Below are 24,564 nucleotides of genomic sequence, written 5' to 3'. Positions count from 1 at the left end.
CGTATATTAATCTTCTGATCCGCGTTGAGACATTTCTAATTTGCAGAATCCAGTTAAGCTTATCATCAATTATAATACTAAGATATTTTATTTGGGGAACTCTCTGTATCTTCGGACACATGCATGAGCCTGTAGTACTGCTGGAATCACGGTTGCACGAAAAACATGTAGTGTGAGGTCCAGGTGATCAGCTGGACTAAGTGCAGATGTTTTTGAAAAGCATAGGTATTTAGTTTTAGATACATTTAATTTTAACAAATTAGTCTCCAACCACCCGGTCACAGCTCGAAGTCCCTTTTCAGATTTTTTAAATACCTCATTCCATGTTTTACCTTTAAATAATATCAATATATTGTTATTTAATTTTCGCGGCCGACCCTTTCTTTTTTTTTTTTTTTTGTGTGGTGTCTCTCAATGTTAGCCAGAAGGGCTTCTACATTTTAACGCGGACGCGGGGGTGAACTGAAGTTCACCCTGGTAGCGACATGCACAAGGGCGTCCCCCCTTGACGGGGACCACGAACCTCGGCTTGAGCTGTCGCTTGAGTGGAGGAGGCCAGAAGGGCCCTAATCGGACGGGGCGACCCTTTCTAAATTCTATCTCTCTTGCACTTTAAACTATCTCTCCATATACACAATCACCAAATTGTTATACTTACTTACCTACTTTCACTACGTTTTTATTTGTACATATTTAATACTTAACAATTGAATTAGCGTCTGGCTAATTAATTTTAGATTATATTATGTTTGAAGAACATAATATGAAATTTACAGACATTCTAAAATAATTTGAATTTTTTATAAAAACGAAATAAAAAATTGCGTCTGGCACCTAAGTATTTAACAACGAAAAAAACGTCTTGCAATAAAAAAATTATGTCTGATGGATCTATCTAAAGGCAAAATATTAAAAATTACGCGTTAAAAAATGACTTAAAATTAAGGAAATTATCCTGTGCAGATAAGATGCGCACTAAAAAACGCAACCACTGCGACCAGCCAGACAGCCCGGACTCTAACCGAAATAGTAAGAGGAACAGTATATCAAAAAACCAACTATACTAAAATGACTTTTTTTTAAACGTTAGTAGCTCCCGTACCATAATAAATATATAACACACAACATGCAACACCCATAACGTATGTTATGGACGTCTATGGGCGACGCACTTTGCCATCAACATCGGCCATTGCGTCTGCTCGTTTGCCTTCCAATGCTATAAAAAAAAAAAAAAAAAAAAAATCAATAAATATCTATCTCACAGTTTAAAATGTGTGGGTGTCTCAAAAGATCGCTATTTATTTTTACAACATCTGTAATCTGTTCTGTTAGTCGTGGTCGAAATTGATTTAGTTGCCATCTATCGACATGTCAGTAACACCACTACGAGACAATGAACTTTTGATCATACGAAAACGTAGGAAACAAAGAATTCTATAGTAGGTATGTACCTATACACACGATACGAAACGAAACTCGAAAGGGCTGTCGGACTGCTGTACTCGTACTAATACCTAATCTGTGGACTGCTGTCGGACTGGGACGTTGCACGGCCATATTTGTTATTGTACTTCATAGGAATTTATTTGAATTATTTGATTTCTGAATAGGAAGTGTTTCAGTTCTCCAAGTTTGTGATGCATTTTACTTTATTACATCACAAATACGAAGAGTTTAAACAGCTACATACAAACTTAAGTGTGTATTAAGCATGTCTGTTTAGTGATAGTGGATACCCCGATAGTGGTTCGCTGAAGTGATCCAGCGAATTAAATCTTATAAATTTGGAATATATTCCGATAAAGTGGCGGGGCCATCAAATAATAATGGGAAGGCGGGACGAGCAGCTGTCCCGGTGGATGTGGGATCACCCTTACTTGATTGGGAAGAAGGAGACCACTTCAGTTTTGAAGACTCGGAAAGATTTGAAGAAGATTCTTTGTGTAGCTGGAGTTCAGAACCCGAAAGCCTATGTAATAACTGGCGAGGTTGGAGAAGACCCAATTTACCAAATTCCTTTGCGCCTCGTCCGACGAAAAAAAGCACTCAAGGTAGGACAGCTGATCCTTTGTGTCCGTTTTGTTTAAAAAAAATATATACTTAAATTTAATTATGCACATTTTGCATATCTCATTTTGAGTGTATTTGATATAGTAATTATATTTTTTATGTTATGATTTCACTGGAGCATTCATTGTGTTCTATTATGTATGTAATGTATGTACATTGACATAAAGAACAGGTGCTGTAAAGTCATTTACCTTTGACTGGATTGAGCAGTTAATAATACCTTTGGTTTGAAACTTGCTGTTGTTGTTTCTTGTTTGTTTTGCTGCATTTTCTTTGTTAAGTGGAGACTTGTTTAATTCTTATAAATTATATCAGTGAATGGTTACTATGATGTCATCTTAGAAACTTTCACAACTTTCACTGAAATCTTCTTTACTATTTTGATAACATTCTACAAGAAGTAAATATTTATGTAAATGAAAATAGTACTGTTATATTTATTTAAATACACCACATCACTATTTAGTACAAAAATCTAGTTTCTGAAACATTCTTTTACTGTGACACCATTATAGGTGATTATTTTAAGTACCTATATGTATAGCCCAATAGTAATGTGTTATGTAAGAATATATGAGAAAAAAATATTTATTCCTTTTTTAAAGATTATAGTAGTTAAATATATTATTAAAATAATGATTGCATTTCATTTAAAAGTACAAGTTACACATTCATTCAATTTATATTAATGGTTTCAGACCATAGGTAATATAAGATTAGAGTTTTATCAAAAGGTAACAAAACAAAGTATAAATCATATTAACAGTTATGTTTGTGTATATTGCTCTATTTAGAGTTAACTTAATTTACTCATATTCTCAATGTTATGAATTCTGATCTAAAATGCATATTTATTTTAACAGAAAAATCTGTGTCTACACTAAGTGAGTTAGCGGCGAAATGTGTAGCTAGTCACATACCATTTGAACTGGTAGAACATGTGTATCCACCTGTGCCGGAGCAACTTCAATTACAAATTGCCTTCTGGAGTTTCCCTGACAGTGAAGATGACATACGATTATACTCCTGCCTTGCTAATGGATCTGCAGATGAATTTCAAAGAGGAGAACATTTATTTAGAGATAAAGCTGTTAAAGATGTGTTACAGATTGGTATGCAAATAAACAGATTTTTATAATTATACTTAGCTTTAAGTCTGAAGAAACATAAAAAAAAAACTGTAGTGTTGGATTTTCTTTGACCTCAAAAAAATTTTATTTGTTGTTTATTCTAATGCTTATTTATGTTTTCAGTATGATATTTGCGTAAAGCCCTAAAAATGTACTGTAATGGACTAGAATGGAACTTGTTCTCTTATTGGTATTTAATAAGGAAAATAGATTGAGCAAAACATCAGAATATAATAAATTAAGAATTGTGGTATTTTCGGTTTGATTTATTTATATATAATAAGTATTAAATATAATGAAATTTTCTAGGATTCCACTTATCGGCGACTGTCACACTTACAATGGCAAGAACACAATTTAACGTAGCAGTAACATTTGACAGACAAAAGATATCGTCCTGTAACTGTACTTGTTCATCATCAGCTCATTGGTGTTCACATATTGTTGCTGTTTGCCTGTTTAGAATACATTTGGTGAGTTCAATGTGTATAGAAATGTCAGTGGAATGTATACAAGCCAGTATTAAATAATAAATAGAAACATCAATACCAATATTCTAAAAATAAATTAACTTATATACGAATCTTATATGAGAACTTTACCTTGACCAACAATACACAGTATTTAATGAGAAGAACATGTCCTTATGTAACAAATCAATGTATAATAAACTATTTTGATTTTCTAGCCAACTCAAGTATGTCTCAGGGCACCAGTATCAGAGTCTCTACAGAGATTACGGAGAGATCAATTGCAGAAGTTTGCACAGTATCTCATATCAGAATTGCCTCGTCAAATATTACCAACAGCTCAAAAGATATTGGATGAATTATTATCGGCCCAACCAAACCAAATAAACACAACGTGCGGCGCACCAGATCCCACGGCCGGAGCCTCAGCCTATGAATATACCTCGTGGTTCCTGGACGAAAAGACCTTACATAATAATATTAATAAAATATTAGTCAAATTCTGTGTTCCGACGCCTATCGTGTTTAGGTAATTTGATACTTCAAATATAATTAATGTTTATAGCATCATTGCATCATCCAAACTTTCATGTAAAAATATATAAATGTAGATGAGGAAATTTTAAATTTGGACATCATTAAATTTTACAAAATATATCTTTAGAAACATAATTACTTAAATAAAATAGAAGTAAAATAAAAGTAAATTATTTTTAAGAATTTGTTCCAAGCAGACACTATTCAATAAACAATACCAGCATAACCTTAAAGTATCATCACATTGATTATTAAAAATGACATTCATCCCTATAGCCAAACTCACAATTTTAAAGGCTACAAGAACAACCCACTAAACATTTCCCCGTTTTACACGTTATAGTGACGTAAACTACCTAAGCACGAGCGCACCACCAGCAGCAGCTGAGTGGTCGTCACTTCTTCGCCCGTTACGGGGCCGCGAGCCCGAAGGAATGTGGAACCTGCTCTCTATAGTACGGGAGATGTTTAAGCGCAGCGATCGCAATGCTATACCGCTGCTTGAGATCATCACAGAGGAGGTCATGGCTTGCGAACAGGTAATTTTTTATACACGTTATAGTGACGTAATGCTGCGGGGCCTCGAGCCGGATGGCATTTGCAACCTACTTGTACAGGAGATGTTCAAGCGCAGTGATCGCAACGCTATACCGCTGCTCGAGATCATCACGGAGGAGGTCATGGCTTGCGAACAGGTAATTTTTATACACGTTATAGTGACGTAAAGCTGCGGGGCCGCGAGCCCGAAGGAATGTGGAACCTGCTCTCTATAGTACGGGAGATGTTTAAGCGCAGCGACCGCAATGCTATACCGCTGCTGGAGATCATCACAGAGGAGGTCATGGCTTGTGAACAGGTAATTTTTTATACACGTTATAGTGACGTAAAGCTGCGAGGCCTCGAGCCGGATGGCATTTGTAACCTACTCTCCATAGTACGGGAGATGTTCAAGCGAAGCGACCGCAAAGCTATACCGCTACTGGAGATCATTACGGAGGAAGTCATGGCTTGCGAACAGGTAATGTGGTATAGATTGTCTAATCTAAAAATGAACGCCCCTCCACTGTGTTAACGCTCACATTCAAAGTACGTGTATAGACGCAATACACACAAATTGGTCTGCCTCATTGGTCGTTCAGTCCTCCAGTCCTCCAGTCCCGTCCATGCCCGAACGTCAGGACCAGTTGGCCAACTAGTGCATAAATGACGCGATGCACGACAGAACGGACGTGTCATTCCGTACATAGCGCGCTCTCCCCGCCATACAATGCTAGGCACCTGAACTGATCGCCCGATTAGTTGACAAATCAGTGCGCGAGTGTCAAAGTTTGCAGTAGAATCGACGCGCGCACACATATAAAGTGGTTCAATAATTATTTGTCCTCACACATTGAAACAATTAAGTTTAGTGGAGGGGCGTTCATTTTTAGATTAGACAATCTATATAGTATTTATTTATTTCATTCATAGTACAGTTGTACATGGAGAAAACCTTACAACTACATACTTCCAAAAGAGAAAGAGTACAACTTATTGGGTGGCCTTATCACTTATAAGTGAGCTCTTCCATGCAATGATAGGTAACACACAAAAATATAACAAGCAAAAATAAGACTTATAGTACGAGATCCGAATTAGGATCGACGTTCATCCAACTGATAAACAGATGAGACATTTTTTATGAAATATAAATTATAAACAAATATGCCGATGATCACTTGCTATCAAAAAGTTCTGATGGCTATTGTTAATTTAACTTTTACGTACAATATAATTGTGGATCACGATAACGCCTCACTATATTTCATTACAACTATAATTAACGGTATATCTTATTACTAAACTAGCTTTCCGCCCGCGGCTTCGCCCGCATTTTCAAAGATAAACCCGCATAGTTCCCGTTCCCGTGGGATTTCCGGGATAAAACCAATCCTATGTGTTAATCCAAGTTACCCTCTATATGTGTGCTAAATTTCATTGTAATCGGTTCAGTAGTTTTTACGTGAAAGAGTAACAAACATCCATACATCCATACATCCATAATTCCATAATTACAAACTTTCGCCTTTATAATAGTAATTATTAATTATTATTAGATTAAGATTATTAACATTAAATCCACAGATAATAGTGTGGTGGTACAGCACTAAAGCGGCGCTGGTTGCGTGGGGCGGTGGTACGGGCGGCAAGCACGGTGGTAGTGGTAACTCCGCTGCACAGCATGCGTGTTCTTCGCTTTGTGATGAGGTAAATAATACTTCATTTTATAAAGGCGTTTTATTTTTGTGTTCGTCCTATATAGAGGAAGAGGTAATATATCACGCTACAACCGACAGAAGTGGAGCAGCAATGAAGTTTGTTACAAAAGTAATAATAATAATTACTTAAAAAATAATTATATTTTCTTCTATGTCACTTACCTTGCCCATCTAATTTTGGAATGCCAACAATGTTGTAGGTTTAGCAACTAATAGATTATCTAGATATTATATTTACATCTAAAGTTACACACAACAAAAAATGATATGAAAGCTGAATGAAAACTTTCTCACAATAGGTAACTTACTCAAGTTCTTATAACGTAAATTGGAGCACTTCACGTCCTCTCATAGACGGTAATTATGCTGCAAAATACTGTAAAATTGCCAACTCAATGCTTGGAGAAATAATTAATTTTAAAGTATCTAGCATGGACTTAAAACTTTGAATCTTAATTATCATAGTAAGAATACTCTTCTTTTTTTCGATTGTAATTTTGCTATGGGAAGTATTAAATAAATTAAGCTAAAAGTATAATATAATGCAATTAGCGAATTTTGAGTTCTAATATCGTAATTTTTCTTATTAAAATGAACACATTTTTCTAGGTGGTTGTTCTGTGGCGTCTCGCTGCTTTGAATCCCGGTCTGGCGCCGCACGAGAGGGACACATTACATGAACAGTTCACTCAATGGCATATGAAGGTTTTGGATAAGGTATGAATAATTATCAAATAAAAAAAATAAAAAATAAAACAAAAAAATATTTTTCAAGAAACAGGTACAGCATTATGTTCAGATCCTGACCTTCGAACTAGTGGTAAACTGTGTTTCGAAGGCCAGTTGAAATATTAACACTTGTGTATTGTGTATACTGTCTAACTGAAATATAAAAAAACTGTACATGCATACTATGTGTTATTGAATCTAGATTATAACCTTTTTAACTGCTATTAAAAATGCAATTGATAACATCTACATAATATAATAATTTTACATTAAGTGCTTTATCTAATTGAAAATTAAACCTTCTAATATTCAACATACATACTTTATTTGTTTATCTTGTACTAGATAGTACAAGATAGATAACATATAGATACAAGTAGGTAGATACCTATCACTTCTAAAAAGAGTTCTTTTTTTTCTTCTTCTAAGTTTCATAATAATTCCAATGTTCATTCTTCAATTTCCAGGTTGCTAAGAATCGAAACAACCACATAAACTCTTCACACCCGCGTCACGGGCGCACGCACTCACACCCGCCATTTATCAACGGCATTAGTGAGAACGAAGTATTCCCAGGCTTTAACCCAGCAATGGAAGCCTGCTTCCTCGAATGGGACGACTATCAGATCGTCGGAGTTACTTACACTAAAGACTTGAATCCATTGTACCACAGTCCGTTCACTATATTCAGACATTCTGATAAACAGATTGATAGTGTACATCAGGTGAGTTTTAAAATAAAACTGATATAATAGAATCTTAAAGTCAACTTGATAATGATTACTAGCAGCACTAACTGCACATATTTTTAATTCTATACCTACTAACTTTTTTTTCAGGTTAACTCGTCAAAAGCAGTACTTAATAACGAGATGTCGCTTAGCTATCGACTGACTAACCCAGACCCGTCGATGCAAGGTCATCGGACACTAGTCAACAGAACTAGTCGCATCAATGTTGATCTGGCAATAGCTGGACCCTCTAATGAGGTAAGTTCTTATATGTCAAAAAAATAAAAATATATTTTAGGAATGTTTGTCAATGCTTATTTCACATATCAACTTATCTTTCCCACCGAATATATAGCTAATTTTCTTATTTGGGAGTCTATTCCTTTTTTATAAATACTTATTTAATAAAATATAAAAATAAAGTACAGAGGAGGTTCAAGGTACTACAAACACCGAGATTTACTTAAATAAACAATACATAATTAGTGCTAATAAACTGAAGAATTACTAACATGTTTTTGAACTTATTGTAGGCGTGTGGATCGGGAGACGGTGTAGGTGAACCAGTTAGAGATCCAGGCCCAAGTGATGGAAATCATTCTAGTGTATCTTCTGAAGGTAAATAATATGCTTCAATGTGATTAACACAGAAGTTTTGTACTTGCACACGCGATCGTGTACCGCTATGTCACGTTTGGTTTAAAAATATTGCAATTTCAACCTTATGTTTTTTTTAAATAAATTTCCAAATTACCACATATTTTAATTCTAAATTATTGAACACACATAACACAAGCTATGAGTGCATTTATGCTACTAAAATTTTTTGCCAGATCATCAGAGAAATATTTATCACGCAATGCTAGAGTACTATTCAAGTGTAATTGCGGCTTATAAGTTGTTAATGTTCACATTAGTAAATTTTATATTGCTAATACCATAAGCATTATGCATCTTGGTTTGTTATTGGCTAGTGAGAACGTGGCTTTAGGTTTTATTTATAAGAAATTGTGTATAAATATTGCGTACGTATTTACTACATATATGTATGTTATGAAACAAAACGCAGGTTTCTGCGAGAACGAAGAAGAGATGCAAGTGAGCGGTGCAGACGGTGGTGACACGGACTCGCAGGACTCGACCTCGCCGCAGGGCTCGTCCGACGACGCGCGACAGCCGCGGGACGACTCAGTATCGGACGACGAGTGCCACCTGTATTACTATGACGCGAACGCCGCTAGGCGCATCGCGGATGGTGGCGTGGCTCTGATGAACGGGGTGAGTGCACAAGATTCAGATACAACCAGTAGATACGGACGACGCGCGACAGCCGCGGGACGACTCGGTGTCGGACGATGAGTGTCACCTGTACTATTATGACCCGAACGCCGCTAGGAGGATCGCGGATGGGGGCGTGGCTCTGATGAACGGGGTGAGTGCACAATAACCAGTAGGGAAACTTCATACAACACGTTCGAAAGCGTAAGGGTATTATCACAATTGACAGATATAAGAATAGCCTTACGATTCTCGTAAACACGCTTGCTTGTGTGCGTGAGCCATTTCGAACGTGATATATGAAGTTTCCCTCATGGTTGTATATGTATATTGTGGTGAGTGTGACACATGTGACTTAACAGTTCAGAATTTTCAAGAATGTTGTTGAAAATTATGTTTAACATTCAAACACGCATCCGAGCATCTATACGTGTTGGTTATTTTTTGCTAATATCATTCAGCTGTGTAGGTGTTGTAATAAAATTGAGGTCAGTTTTTATTTTTGACTTATTTATTAGTTTATACATATTTTGTTATGTTTATTATTTTCATCATTCTAACAATGTTTTTCTCCACTCGCAGCAAGGAGGATCAGGTCTCGGCGCAGGCGGTAGCGGCGCGAGCTGGGAGTGCGGGTGGGAGGTGCAGTTCGCGCGCGCGGAGGGGCTGCACGCGCACGGACACGCGCGGGATGCGTGCGCGCTCGGCGCCAGTCTGGCGAGGGATCTGCTGGCGAGACCGCCTGCCTTGTTAGGTAGATATATCAGTGGATGAGGCAAGGGATTAAATACGAATAAAGATATTTGATTGTGGAAAAGTGCAGAAATGGGGCGTAAAAAATGATAGTACATGATGAGCATGATAAATAGAAATAAAGCTGAAATTGTGAAGCTGATTGTTCATAAATATGGTGTAAAATATAACAGTGCATAGCAGACATAAATTACAGTAGGCTAGTAGACCGAACTTTTTCATTGAAAACGACTACATATTATAGACTCATATTATGAGCATTTAAAGCGACCAAAACAAGGTATAAGAGTGATTTGTCCTCATTGCATAATGCAGTAAATATTAAACACGACGTTTTTCAGGTTCGTAATGATTCTCGAACTCAAATTTGAACATAATCAACTACAATTGAGAATCACTTGAATCGATTTTTATAATTTATAATTTGTTTTTTATCTCTTGATGGAATTGTATTTTATAGTTTAAAATTCTTTTAAACAGACAATTCACCTGTTCCACTTTTATTTCGATATTACACACACACATGCATACATAGATATAATGTTCAAAACTACACTCTTGAATAGTCATATTACATAGAAAAAAATATCTGCGTCTACTAGTGTACACACGTAGGAAGTGAAACTTCTTTATGAGCTTATTTTTCAAAAAATAATTTACTATATGCAACTTTACAGAAATACGTCGAATCACGCGTGGTAGGGATACGACAAAGATGGCGCGTAATGAAAAAATGTTACACTAAATTTTTTTCCAACCCCGATAAAGAAGACTTCAGTAACCTCAGTTTATGGAGCAGGTATGACCGCGGCGGAGTTGCGTCGCGCGCGTCGCCGGCACACGCCGTCACCGAGGTTATGTGCAGCGAGTCACCGCATGTCGTGCCTCGCGTCAGCCACGCTGGCCAAGTGCGCGTTCCTTTGCACTGTGAGTATGATTTTTAAATGATTATTAGATTAAATAAAGTGCATTTTAAGGAAACAATTTTGCCTGCTTGAAAAAAATTGCTTGTTGAAGAGTAAAGAAAGTTAAATTTAATGAAGCAAGATTTTGACAACTTATAAAAAAACTTTTTTCATACAAGACAATCCAATTGATTCCGTTTCAATATAGTAATGCAACGCACAATATAATTTTTTTATGTTTTATTTTTTAATTCTTAAGACGTTACCGAGCTACGTGCGTCGTTATTAACGATTACGTTTTATATCCAAGGTTCTGGCTGAATTCAGTGAACAACACGAGTTAGCCTTCCGAGTGGGTTTATTCGCTTTGGAAATGGCACGTCCACCCGCCAGTACTAAGGCTTTGGAGGTGAAACTAAATAACCAAGAGTCAGAACTTGTATCTTTACTGAAGAAATTGCCTACTGGCGCCGAACAGTTAGCATTAGCAAGAGAAAAGGCGGAACAACTCAGAGATGGACTATTACGGTAAGAAAATACATTCGTACAATCAGTTTAACTTGTGGTAAGATTTGTATTTAATGAATATAAAAACATTGCTACAGAAGCCGTGGTCCAGCGTTACTACCCATATCGCTAGCGAGTTTCCTGTTTGAAGTTCTAGTCTTGTCAGCTTCGGAGAATAAACATCCTGTAAGTACATTAAAAGTTTAAGAGGAAATATAATTTATAACATATTGTTTAAGTTGAAAGTTTTATAAAATGTCTGTTTTCTACAAAATTACTAATTCCAATAACAATTTTATGTGTTTTTGAAATAAGTGTAACCAATCAGAAACTAGCAAAATCAAGCAAAACATTTCGAATCGGTTAAAATATAATTTATGAACTTTCAACAGGCAAGACTAATGACGGACGAAGTGCTAGGCTTCGAAGCGGCGGTCGCGGCTCTAGGGCTCAAGGCGAACGTTTCTGAGGCGGAACATCCCTTATTATGTGAGGGTACAAGGCGACAACGGGGTGATCTTGCGCTAACACTGCTCTCGTTCTATAAGGACGACCCCGTCAAATTGGCGAGGATTATGAATAAGGTATTGTAATACGAGATTTAATTGGTTTTCTTGCGATAGAATACAGTAGGATCATTGTCTAAGGTTTCCTTTATCTTTATTGTATCAAAATATGACAAATATTTATTATACAGGGTGTCCCACTGTTGGTATACTAAGCTCAAAGGAGGTTATAGTTTTGCATACGCTGAGTACGTAAAAAATACTTATAAAATTCTAGATACATTTTTTTTTCAAATAGATGAATTCTTAAAACTCTTTGTGTGCACCCATAACAAGAAACCCGCCCAACTTTGACACCAGCACGTGAGCTATTGTTTAAGATTATATTTTCATAGACAAAATGCTCATATTAGAGAAGCGGTATATGCCGGCTGCGCGAAACTAGAGAAGAAAACATGGATTTACAGGAAAAATTGAGCAAAAAATTTTTGGCGTAATTTTGTTGTTGAAATTTTTTTTAAGTATTTTTTACGTGATTAGTGTATGCAAAACTACAAGACGCCTCGCGCTTAGTATACCAATAGTGGGACACCCTGTATATGACAATATTATTTTTTTGTGTGCCTATAGCACTTATTTCAAGAAGTATTTGCATTTCTGATTGTTATCGTGGATATATGCCCAATAAAAACTTTATATTTTACAGCTATTGGATCGTGATATTCATCAACTGACGAAAGGTCCAATGGTCAGCATGTACTACTCAAGCAATCCACGGTTCAGTTCGCGCACAGAACATCATTATCATCATCAGCCACTGAATGTGCCTGTTGCTGTGAGTATATATTAATATTATTCTTAGTAATTTATGGAAATGTTTAGTTAAGTAGTATTTAAGTGAATGAACGCATGTTATAAGTGCATATTTTTAGCCCAACAGTCATAGTTATTACAAACCTTATTCTGAATTCTAGCTGATCATATTATAATGCAGATATTGTAAAGAATTGTTACTAAACATCTAGTAACTTTTACAATCAATGACTAGGTTTTAACTATTGTCAAACAAATTTCCTTCATGTCCAATTTAACATTGCATTTTTTATAGCTCAAAATTTAATACGTGTTACTATAAACCATCCAGGGTCCAGTATGCAGTCTCTCCGGGGACATAGAGCGTCTCTCCATAGGCGAAAGCAGCGGGTCACCTCCCACAGGGCCTCACTCAGTGCATTCCGCACATTCAGCTCATTCTACACACTCTGCGCATTCGTCGCACCAACACGCAAGCTCACACTCATCGCTACCGAGGTTGAAGGATACTAGGTAAGATTTGCCACTTGTACAAGTTATAAACAACGCACATACACAAAATGACATGCAATGATGATGCTGATGTATCCGCTGATGGATGGACAAACTTTTCATAAATTGTTACTTAACTGTAAAAATAGAAATATAAAATATCAAAATTATCCGAGGTCAGTATAAAACGATCAAAAACTTTCTTTACACTCATTTTTTTGTAGCAATATTATTCATTCTTCATTCAATTTCAGTTCTCTATACGAAAACTGAAATTTGTATTTCTTTCGCTTGTTTAGAAAATTAAAGGATCAATGTGTTTTTTATTCTATATTAAAGGATTATATTATGTTTCAGATACAAAGGGAAACGTCAGTACCCATCAGTGCCGAACCAGCCGTCAGAAGCGTCAGCGCACTTCATGTTCGAATTGGCGAAGTCAGTGCTGTTCAAGGCGGGAGGTTCGTCTAGCACCAGTCTGTTCACGCAAACGACTTGCGCTAGGGAACATCATGGTCCTCACAGGTAACATAATATAATACAGTAAGTATATAATGGACTTAGGGCATAGACATACTATAAGCAAGACTCACTTATAACCTACTAGTGGGCCGCCCCGGCTTCGCCCGTGGTACATAATATTTCGCAATAAAAGGTAAAGGTATAGGTATGTAGGCCTATGTCCTTTCTCGGGTATCAAAATATCTCCATACCAAATTTCATGCAAATTAGTTCAGTAGTTTAGGCGTGATTAAGTAATAGACAGACAGAGTTACTTTCGCATTAATAATATTAGTATGGATTTATCAATTCATCATCATCATCATCATCATCATCAGCCCATATACGTTCCCACAGCTGGGACACGGGCCTCCTATGAGGGTACAGGCCATAATCCACCACGCTGGCCAAGTGCGTGTTGGCGGATGGATTTATCAATTATTAAATATTAATATGTACCTTATTTCGTGACAGTTACGTTCAAAGTATATTGTACAGTGTACACGCTTAAAACTTTGCCGAATAGACGAGGAATAAGAATTACAAAAAATTGTTACATTTTATTATATCGATATTCATGCAGAATTATTTTTGCAGGGGTTTGCACATGGCGGCTTTCCAACTTGGATTGTACGCATTGGGTCTTCACAACTGCGTCAGTGCTAATTGGCTGAGTCGTACTTACTCTTCACACGTAAGCTGGATTACAGGTAAACAAATCATTATCAATTAAATTTAATTTCGTTTTTTTTTCTGATAAGATTCTCTGTTTCTAATTTAATGTTCAATAATTTTTAAATAAATGTAATTATAGGTCAAGCAATGGATATCGGTGCGCCAGCAATTCTATTCTTAATTGATGCATGGGAAGGACATTTGACACCGCCCGAAGCAGCTGGAATAGCAGATAAGGTAAAAAGAATCACTATAAAATATGCATAATACCGGATTCAAGTGTGTGTGAAATTAAATTTTTATCACCGTGTTTAGGTTGAAATTACCGGAAACTGTTTTACTACATCGGAATATTTTAAAATCATAAAAATTAACGTATCTGATGCATATGCGACCCTATTATGAAGTGCCATTGCTTTCATGTCATTTATGGGGATCCTAACGTGAAACACAATAATAATTAATTAATAAAAGGTCACGCATACTTGCGCACAGCTCAATAAACACAACGGCCGTGAAATCATCAATACTGGTGATGTGTGCATATATCGATGCACTTATATTTACTATTACTAATAATTTAAGCATTTACTTAATACTTAAAAATTACTAAATAATTTAAGCAACTTCAATTCGTTGTGTCCAGGCGTCATCAGGTCGCGACGTGCAAACAGTCCGCGCGGCCGCCGAGCTCGCTCTATCGGTGCTGCCCCACGCGCACGCGCTCAACTACAACGAGATCCAGCGCGCCGTGCTGCAGTGCAAGGAGCAGAGCGACGCGATGCTCGAGCGCGCCTGTCTCACAGTGGAGGCCGCGGCTAAAGGTTGCCTTGCTCTTATTATATATTGCTCGTTCGTGCTTGCTTTTGTTGCGTGGTTATGAGTGTTGCATTACGATTTTATAAACTTTTTTTTTGAAGCAGTAAGTATTTGTTATCGTTTTTTGTTAGCTTATTGATATTAAGGTGAAACTGCTATATATTTTATGATTTTTCGTTTTGATTAGTTTTTATTTGAATACTCAGAATTTTTATGTGCTGTGGTTTTTAAAACATTACACTCACATTTAAACTGAGAAGCATTGTTAGCTATTAATCTTATCTTATAAAAGTTTTTTAGTGCTGTTTTTATTTTTTATATTATTGCTCTTAGATAATAATATTGGTGTTGGACAAACCGTCAATTACTTATAAATAAATAAAGAAAATTTATAGTAAACAAGCTCTACAATTTTTATAACTAGCAGTATTCCTGCAAATTTTCAATACATGTTTCGTTTATTGTCCGCAACGCATCTGAAATTCATGTGTAATGAGCGATGAAGGCGCGTGCGCAGGCGGCGGCGTGTACCCCGAGGTGCTGTACACGGTGGCGCGCTACTGGCACGAGCTGTACCTGCGGCAGGCCAGCGAGGACGAGCCGGACGAGCCGTACCGCGCGCCGCCGCCGCTCGCCGTGCCGCTGCCCTACCCGCTCGCCTACCCCTTCACCTACCACTACCCGCCGCACATCTACCAGCTGCAGGTGACCGATGCACACGCATTATCTAATCCTACTACTATTATAAAGGCGAAAGTTTGTAAGTATCGATGTTTGTTACTCTTTCACGTAAAAACTACTGAATGGATTTGAATGAAACTTTACCACAATATAGCTTATACATCAGAATAACACTTAGGATAGGTTTTATCCCGGAAATCCCACGGGAACGGGAACTATGCGGGTTTTCCTTTGAAAACGCGGGTGAAGCCGCGGGCGGAAATCTAGATTCTTCATATAAATATTATTCAAAAGTTAAAATGTTTATAATAATTTTAACGTACAATAAACAACTAGATTCACAATTGCACGCAAAAATTGTCGAAGCAAAACTCTGCCTACGTGTTTAATAAGCAAAGTTTGAAATGCAACATATTACTGCTTTTTCCATATTACTGCCACAAAATAAGGTGTTAATTTCAATCAACGCCACTCGGATATTTTTTGACCTTTTAATAGGCGATTAGGAATCTAGTTTTTTATATTACGTTGATGAGTAATAGCGTCTTTTTTTAAATTAAATATTATAGTTTCCCTATGTTGTATTCATTCTTATAAAGAATCATACGTAAATCATCTTTTACGTGCTACCAGCTAGCGCGTAAAACGCATAGATCGCAATACTGTCGGTGTGATTGCAGTTCGAGTGTCCGCAGTACGGCGGCGCGCCGGCCGCGCACGCGGGCCCGCAGTACGCGATCCCGCAGTACTTCGTGCGGGGCATAGTGCCGCCGCACGCCGCGCACGCGCCGCAGCACGCGCAGCTCGCGCCGCACGTGCCGCTGGCGCCGCACCCGCCGCACCCGCCGCCGCCCATACCCGTCAATGTCTCTGTGAGTATTGGCTTGCTTTTTGTCACGATAGACATTAAAGATACAAGTTTTTCTACCCTACCTAACTAACTTTGTATTCTCAGTTACTTAATATAAAATAATGGACTGTTAATTTTAATATTGTTCATTCCGCTTCCCACCTTCCGCTCCCATGAAAAATATAGGAAAAATTTAGCACATGCTAATCAAGAAATCATTACTGGTATTTTGCTGCGGAAATAATGTTTAAATTAACGTAGTCTTTTTGTTTTACTTATCGAAAGTAATAATATAACTTGCTTTTTATAATGTTAAGTTAGATAAATATGCTCTATTAAACAATACTTGGTACAAGGTTACTGTAATTATAAAGTATGTCCAGCATCCAGCGCCGATACCGCCTCCACTACCCGCTGCCCACCCTGGGCACGCTGGCGTGGGCGTGGGCGTGGGCGTCGTGCCTGTGAGTGGCGTGGCTGGTAACAACGTTGGTGCGCCAATGGGCAGCGTGGCACCATTACCAGGCGCTGGCCCACCAGCCTTACCGCAAGCTCAGCTTAGACGGCTATTAGCCGCTTATCGTGTGGGCATGCTCGCGTTGGAGACGCAAGCGAGAAGAGTACATGACGACCGGCCGCAGAATAAGTTTGGCAGGTAATCTGTTTCACTTTATTTGAACGTGTGCTACGTACACGCAGAGTTCTGGCTATGTTTCTGCATTTTCTGGAATGTAAAATTGCATATTTAATGGTATATGATGTTAGATTGAAATACAAATTATGTTATCTGTGTGCCATTGCACAAATTTAAATCTGTGCAAAACTACAGATACTTGGAAGAATGTTGTTCTTTATTTCTTTTAATTTCACGATTTAAAGTATAAAATTATAACGATGTATGTATTATGGAGTAACCGCGTGGCTCAGGAACCCGCCGTACGGCGAGCACGTGAAGTGGCTGCTGCGCATCTCGAAGCGGCTGGGCGCGCAGTACCTGCACCAGTTCTGCGTGTGCGCGGTGAACTCGGTGGTGTCGCCGTTCGTGCTGTACGAGCTGTGCGTGGAGTCGGCGCACTGGCTGGCGCGCGGCGGCCCGCACCACCTGGTGATGCAGCACCTGCGCGGCACGCTGGCGCCGCTCGTGCACAAGTGTCAGCAGATGTGAGTACCACTACCATTGAAATCAAAATAACAAGACACTAGAAGTCGTAGGCACGCGTGACCTTATCGCCACTCAGTTGACTTCCAAGCCACTAGTGCGTTCGTCGCTACGCACACGCACGTTCACACGCACGTCTCGAGAGCAACTGGCTCGAGACGTGCGTGTGTCAACATAGTGTGTAGCGTGTTTCATCATTTCCCATTTCGGAAATTCATCCTGCTATACTAATACAGGAATAACATTTCATCGGTAATTATTTTGTTTTAGAAATAATGCCGTTTTTCCTTAAAATTATAGAATATTTACAAATAATACGAATGTCACCATAGTAATCTAAATAACAATGAATGACACAGTCGACCGTTCTTATTATCACGTTTAACACAAATTTCAACCTTATTTCTATGTGTTTAGGTTCCAAGTTATATCTATTGAAAATTAACGCCCTCTGTTGTAGAAAAGCCGATTTTTTTCGAATTTGTATTTTTCTGAGCAAAAAGAAACAAAACATCTCATGTACCTGGGGATGTTATTCGAAAACAAACCGTAAAACTGTGCGTTAGGCTACTTAATAAAATGATGTATTTATTTTTTAAAGTTAGTTTTCACTAAAATGAAGCTGTCTAATAAAATGCATAGTTTACTTGTGTGTACATACTGTTTAGCTATCGGTTTAAATGTGTTGATTTTGGTGACACAAAATGAGATGTAGTGAGACAAAATGCAAATTTATGTTGTGTACATTACCATATTTGCCTGGTTTGACACAAAATCAATATAAATTTATCTATAATATTAACTTGAAATTATATAATTTAACAAATCATCATAGTGATGCATTTATATATTTTGACATAAATTCTTGTATTAAATCTTTTTGTTTGACAAAGAATACAGTGTATCTGCCATTTAGATATAAGAGAGAACTTGCTATGTTAATAGCATATAAAATTATTAACCAGTCTGGTACATGTTTAGTATCAGACCCTGGATCTACTATAATTTTATGTAGTAGTAATTATATACATCAACCTAGTTTAAGTGTTGACAGACAATCTAGCCCTAAGCTAGATTTAAACTAGTTTATAAGACAACAGCTAAGCAGTCTTTTTCTATTGTGCATCAAAATATTCAAGGCTTGGCTAGCAAATTATTAGAAATAGAATTATTTTTAAATCATAATAGAATTAAAATATTTTGTGTAACAGAACATTGGCTTAAACAATGTCAGTTGTTAATAAATATTGATAATTATAAATTAAAAAGTATATACTTTAGAACAAACGCTATTCATGGAGGTTCTCTTATTTTTGTACACAATAGTTTAAAATGCAAGGAACGAACTGACATTGTTAGCCTTTCTGTAGAACGGACCATTGAACTGTCCTGTGTGGAGCTGGAGCGTTATATTATTGTTTGCGTTTATAGACCCCCTTCCAGTGACTATAATATGTTTGAGACAGTCATGGAAGAAATATTAAAGCGTTTAAGTAGGAGTAAAAAAAAAGTTATAGTATGTGGTGATTTTAATATTGATATACTTTTACAAACACAAACGGCAACACGAATTGTTAATTTGTTTCAGTCATTTAATCTGTATAAACTTTTTAATGAACCCACACGAATTACACCTACTTCTGCAACCTGTATTGATAATATATACTGCGACTGCAACTGTTTAGAGAAAAATATTCTCAATACACTCACTTCGGATCACTGTGGCCAGAAAGTAGTTTTTGAATGGGATTGTTTACCTGAATTTAAAAGAATTAATGTTAGGCCTATAACTAAAAAAGGCATTAATAAATTTAGAGATAATATTAATAAAAGCCTGCCCGTACTGAATGATCAATCCTGTCATAATAATCCTTGTGAAATGTTTAAAAATCTTTTTAATTTAGTGCATAATGAATTTGAAAAAATATTTAAAGTTAAATCTTTAAATATTACCAAGGATTTACCATTTAGTAAATGGGCAACACCTAGCATACATAGGTGTAGGATCGTTCTTTATGAGTTATATGGTATGAAGCAATATAATAAAGACCCATCTTTTCTTAGTTATGTTAGAAATTACTCAAAAACTTTTAAAATTGTTTGTTTTACTGCGAAGCGTTTGTATATCAGAGATAAAATACGCGACTCCGATAATAAAGTTAAAACAGTTTGGTCTATTATTAATGGTGAAATGGGTAAAAGCAAATCAAGTAATACCATAAAACTTGTTAATAATGGCATGGTTATTGACAAAAATGCTGATGTTGCGCTTGCATTTGAAGATTTCTTTAGTAGTGTCCCTGCTAGCATTACTAATAATTTAAATTCGTCTTCAGCACTTGCAGAGACCTTTTTGAGGGACCATGTTGCGGGGTGCAGCACATTATTTGAATTGCGACACGTAACTGCTAATGATATTGTTACAGCCTTTAAGACACTAAATTTAAAAAATACTTGTGATCTTTGGGGAATGTCCGTAAATTTAGTTAATAATATAATAGAAAATATTGCGAACAATTTAGCTTTTATATTTAATAAGTGTTGTGACTATGGTACATTTCCTAATTTATTAAAGCTTAGTAAAGTTATACCTCTATTTAAGAAAGGCGATCAAGAAGACTGTAACAACTATAGACCTATCTCGATTTTACCAACATTAAGTAAGGTATTCGAAAAGTTAATATTAAACCAATTGACTAGTCACTTTGCATCTAATAATTTGCTGCACACCAAACAGTTTGGTTTCACAAAGGGGCGCTCAACCACAGATGCTGGAGTTGCACTACTAACACATATATATAAGGCATGGGAAAACTCAAAAAATGCTTTGGGGATATTTTGTGACCTCTCCAAGGCATTTGACTGTGTTGAACATTGTACCTTATTGCGTAAACTTAATCACTATGGGATTAAAGGACAAGCTCAGAACCTCATAGCCTCATACCTGCATGATAGGATACAAACTGTAGTTGTTAATGGAGAACGTTCTAGCGGTGCGTCAATTAACATTGGTGTTCCACAGGGATCTATTTTAGGACCCTTCTTGTTCTTGGTATATATCAATGATCTACCTTATTATTTACAGGATAGGTGTGAAATAGTTCTGTTTGCAGATGATACCTCATTAATATTTAATGTGGATAGGCATGACCCAAATGTTGACGAAGTGAACAGTGCTCTTTTACACATATCCGACTGGTTTACTGCTAATAATTTATTATTAAATGCCAAAAAAACAACTTGTGTTGAATTTTTACTACCAAACGTTAAAAAGTTAAGCAGAAATATTACCTTGAACGGGGAGGTATTACACCCTACAGAATCGACTGTATTTCTTGGGTTAACATTGGACGAGAAACTACAGTGGGGAGCCCATGTCAACACCGCTGCAGGTAAGCTCAGTTCAGCAGCATATGCAGTCCGAAAGGTAAGGCATCTCACCGATGAAGATACAGCTAGATTGGTTTATTTCAGCTACTTTCATAGTATTATGTCCTATGGAATTCTACTATGGGGCAGGGCAGCAGATATAGAAACTATATTTATCTTACAGAAAAGAGCCATTCGTTCTATATATAATTTACGTGCTCGGGACTCACTAAGAGATCTCTTTAAGAATACTGGTATCCTTACTGTACCATCACAGTATATATTTAATAATATTTTGCATGTACACAAAAACGCCGACTTACACACAAGAGTGGGAGATAGACACTGTTATGGCACAAGGAACAGAAATAGAATTGAAATGCCATTTTTCCGATTAGCTAAAGTTAAAAATTCATTTATGGGTCAAGGTATACGCTTTTACAATAGAATTCCTCATAATATTAAAGAGTTTAGTAGTTCTAAATTTAAAACTTATATAAAAAATGTACTAGTTCAGAGAGCGTACTACAGTATTCAGGAATATATGGACGATAAAAACCCATGGAGGGTTGTCGCGTAAAAACCACAGGACAGTTCTTTGGCATGTTATTACAATACTTATATGTTGTTACATATGTATTTTGTAAAATTGTAAAACTGACATGATTTAAAAGAGCAACTATGGAGTTTCTTGCCGGTTCTTCTCCGTAGATACTGCTTTCCGAATCGGTGGTAAATTTTAAAATATGTAATGACGTTTCAAAAGTGCTTCTTTAAGAAGTCTAATTGAATAAATAAATGTTTGAGTTTGAGTTTGAGTTTGAGTTTGACAGTGGTTTTTATACTAATAATTATGAATTTATAGCACTTCTATAGTGTCTTGTTATTTGGATTTCTATGACCACTACGCACTAGCAGTCTTAATGTAAGTATAATTTATGTAAAAAAACATTATTAATATAGTTTATTTGCCTCATACCTACTACCACCTACGGAATAGAAATAAAATAATTAGTAAAATATTAAAAAAAAGTAACTTGCTGTGTTCTTTTAAACATTTGTGTTATACTTAGGCTTACTTTATTTTGAAAATTTAAATACATTACACAATTTTTAACTTAGATTATAAATTCATCTCAACATAATATTATGTATATGACGTCACATAAAAATGGTTCAGTATCGTGCTTAGTAGGATCACATAATAGATACTTTGATGTACGCCTTTAATTTGGAATTATGAAATGATTTAAACGTTTCGTTATTGTTTGCAGGTACATCCAATGTATACACCAGAAACTGTACCACTTAACGGCAGTGGAGTATGAAGAATTCGTAGGCATCGTCCTCTCTGCTCGCACGGCGTTCCAATTGACGCCAGAAGGAAATACACAGTTTAAAGAATGGCTTGCCTCGTTGCGCAGGTAAATATGCTCTTTTCTCGTAACATTCGTTTGAATCCAATTTCGAAGCATTTATATCTATCTCATTATATTTCTTTCGTATTTGCCCGGAAGAGAATACAATCGGGTAAGCTCGTTTTTGATCATGTTTTGGTGTCTCTCTGTTACATAGTTGATGTATAGTAACTAATTGTACAAGTTTAAGTATATCTAACGGCAGGTATTAATTAAAGAAAGAAAATAGTACACATGAAAAACGAGGAGCAATATATTGAAATAATCTGTCTATTGCCACAAACAGGACAGAACGATCCACATCTACACCACACTAAACGACACGAAGTTAATAATTTGTGCCTTTAATGTGCAAAGTAGGTCTCGCATATATTATATATTTTTATATTTCGTAAAACATTATTTTATTATGTATGTATCGTATCAATAATTCCATCGCATTACATAAACACGAGAGACGAGTACTGACACGCATGTAATGTCCCGCGCAGGTCGAAATCGTGCAAGAAGGACCTCTGGACGCAACTGAACGCGGCGCTGCAGACGAACGGCAAATGACGTCGGCAGCCGATAGTTTGTGTGGCGCGGGGCTCGGCGCGCAAACTGTCGCACACGTGTCCGCGCCGCCGCCCCGCCCACGCGCACCCGCACTCGCTGTGAGCCGCCCGCTGTGCTGCTGGTGACGCCGGCTCTACTGTGTACCAATACTGGATGTTGACGTCTTTCTCAGTAGGACAAGGGAAAGCGTCACTCGCGCTAGCGACGCTCAATTTTAAAAAAAGACGGGTTGCACTCCGGGAGTGCCGGCAGAAGTGAAAACTTAATTATTAACGTTGAGCATGTTTGATATTTTGGAATGGTATCCGTCTTACGCTTTTTCACTCAGGTCACGTGTCCTGACGCGAGTTTAAGATTTTATACCCATTACAGAAAAAGTGCTCAACGCCGCTAAAATAGTTTTCACTTCAATAAATGACACTTATTGCGGTCCGGCGTTGGGGATCGAATAAAATTCTATTGACATAACATTTCTTCGCGGTGAAGAAGAATGTTGTAATGTTAGACGTTAAACATCCGGTATTGGTACATAAAGTAATGAAGTCAGAATAATGACAAACGCGGCCTTTATATGCGTCTCGCGCCGTATATTAGCGTGCGTGCTGCGTCCATACGTGACACGCGCGTACACAGTGCATGTATGCACGCACGCACACACGCACAGCCTACGTGTGATACGCAAGTACGAACTTGCGTTTACACACATTAGCCGAAATTCGCGATACTTATCTAACTAAAATCTAAGCTTACGTTGAATACGGCGAATTTAACTTTAACGAGTCGTACTTACTTTCGGTTCGAGTGAAAGACGAATGTTAGGAGTTCGTCAGTTGTTTGTGGGCACTCGTTCGCTAAAATATATGTGAATTTGTCTGGCAAAGGTTGATTGTAATCTGTAATGAGCTGTGTTGGTACGAAATCGATTTTCACTCTGTCGTTGAGGGAATAATTGATTCGGTTGGACGTTGTAACAAATTCACGTCGTTGTGTGAATTTGTGATTATAACAGTTACCGCAGGAGCGTATGTAATTGAAGCGTTGTGAATTTTCTCTTCCGTACTGTCGTATATTGTCAAAGCGTTGAAATTTCTAAAATATCGATCCCCAAGCGATTCCCTATGTGACAATTTTTGTCCGTAAAATAATAATTATTCATGACGAACCGCAACTTTTACATATTGCCACTCTTATTATATTTATATGTCACAAAACATTTTATGTTTCATACAATAAAAAAGCGAATTCAAGTCAGCTAATGAAGTTAAAAGAAAGTGTTTTTTAATTTATCACATAATACTGAAAAAATATTGTCACAGGAATATGTTTTATCCTATTATAATTATAGTTTTGTT

General features: G+C 36.9%; 1 protein-coding gene across 1 annotated transcript; it reads left to right on the top strand.

Annotated features, from left to right (window-relative positions):
- Positions 1–1,769: 1,769 nt before the first annotated feature.
- On the top strand, positions 1,770–23,657 carry Dora (zinc finger SWIM domain-containing dorado). The gene is made up of 28 exons (XM_090106244.1): positions 1,770–2,054; positions 2,937–3,185; positions 3,513–3,676; positions 3,892–4,202; positions 4,554–4,749; positions 6,335–6,457; positions 7,078–7,185; positions 7,665–7,922; positions 8,037–8,186; positions 8,462–8,546; positions 8,998–9,206; positions 9,789–9,960; positions 10,759–10,886; positions 11,175–11,392; positions 11,470–11,557; positions 11,764–11,955; positions 12,584–12,712; positions 13,022–13,203; positions 13,540–13,707; positions 14,281–14,393; positions 14,498–14,595; positions 15,005–15,182; positions 15,695–15,882; positions 16,539–16,730; positions 17,083–17,363; positions 17,636–17,869; positions 22,511–22,660; positions 23,146–23,657. The coding sequence occupies exons 3-28, from the start codon at positions 3,545–3,547 to the stop codon at positions 23,210–23,212; spliced, it is 4,350 nt and encodes a 1,449-aa protein (XP_089962370.1). The 5' UTR covers positions 1,770–2,054; positions 2,937–3,185; positions 3,513–3,544; the 3' UTR covers positions 23,213–23,657.
- The last annotated feature ends 907 nt before the right edge of the window (positions 23,658–24,564 follow it).

Source organism: Colias eurytheme, chromosome 10, assembly GCF_061535395.1.
Source record: "Colias eurytheme isolate Ceu_HAF_F1 chromosome 10, ilColEury1 Martin Lab GWU primary, whole genome shotgun sequence".
NCBI classification, from domain to species: Eukaryota; Metazoa; Arthropoda; class Insecta; order Lepidoptera; family Pieridae; genus Colias; species Colias eurytheme.
This window is presented reverse-complemented; position numbering and strand designations above follow the sequence as displayed.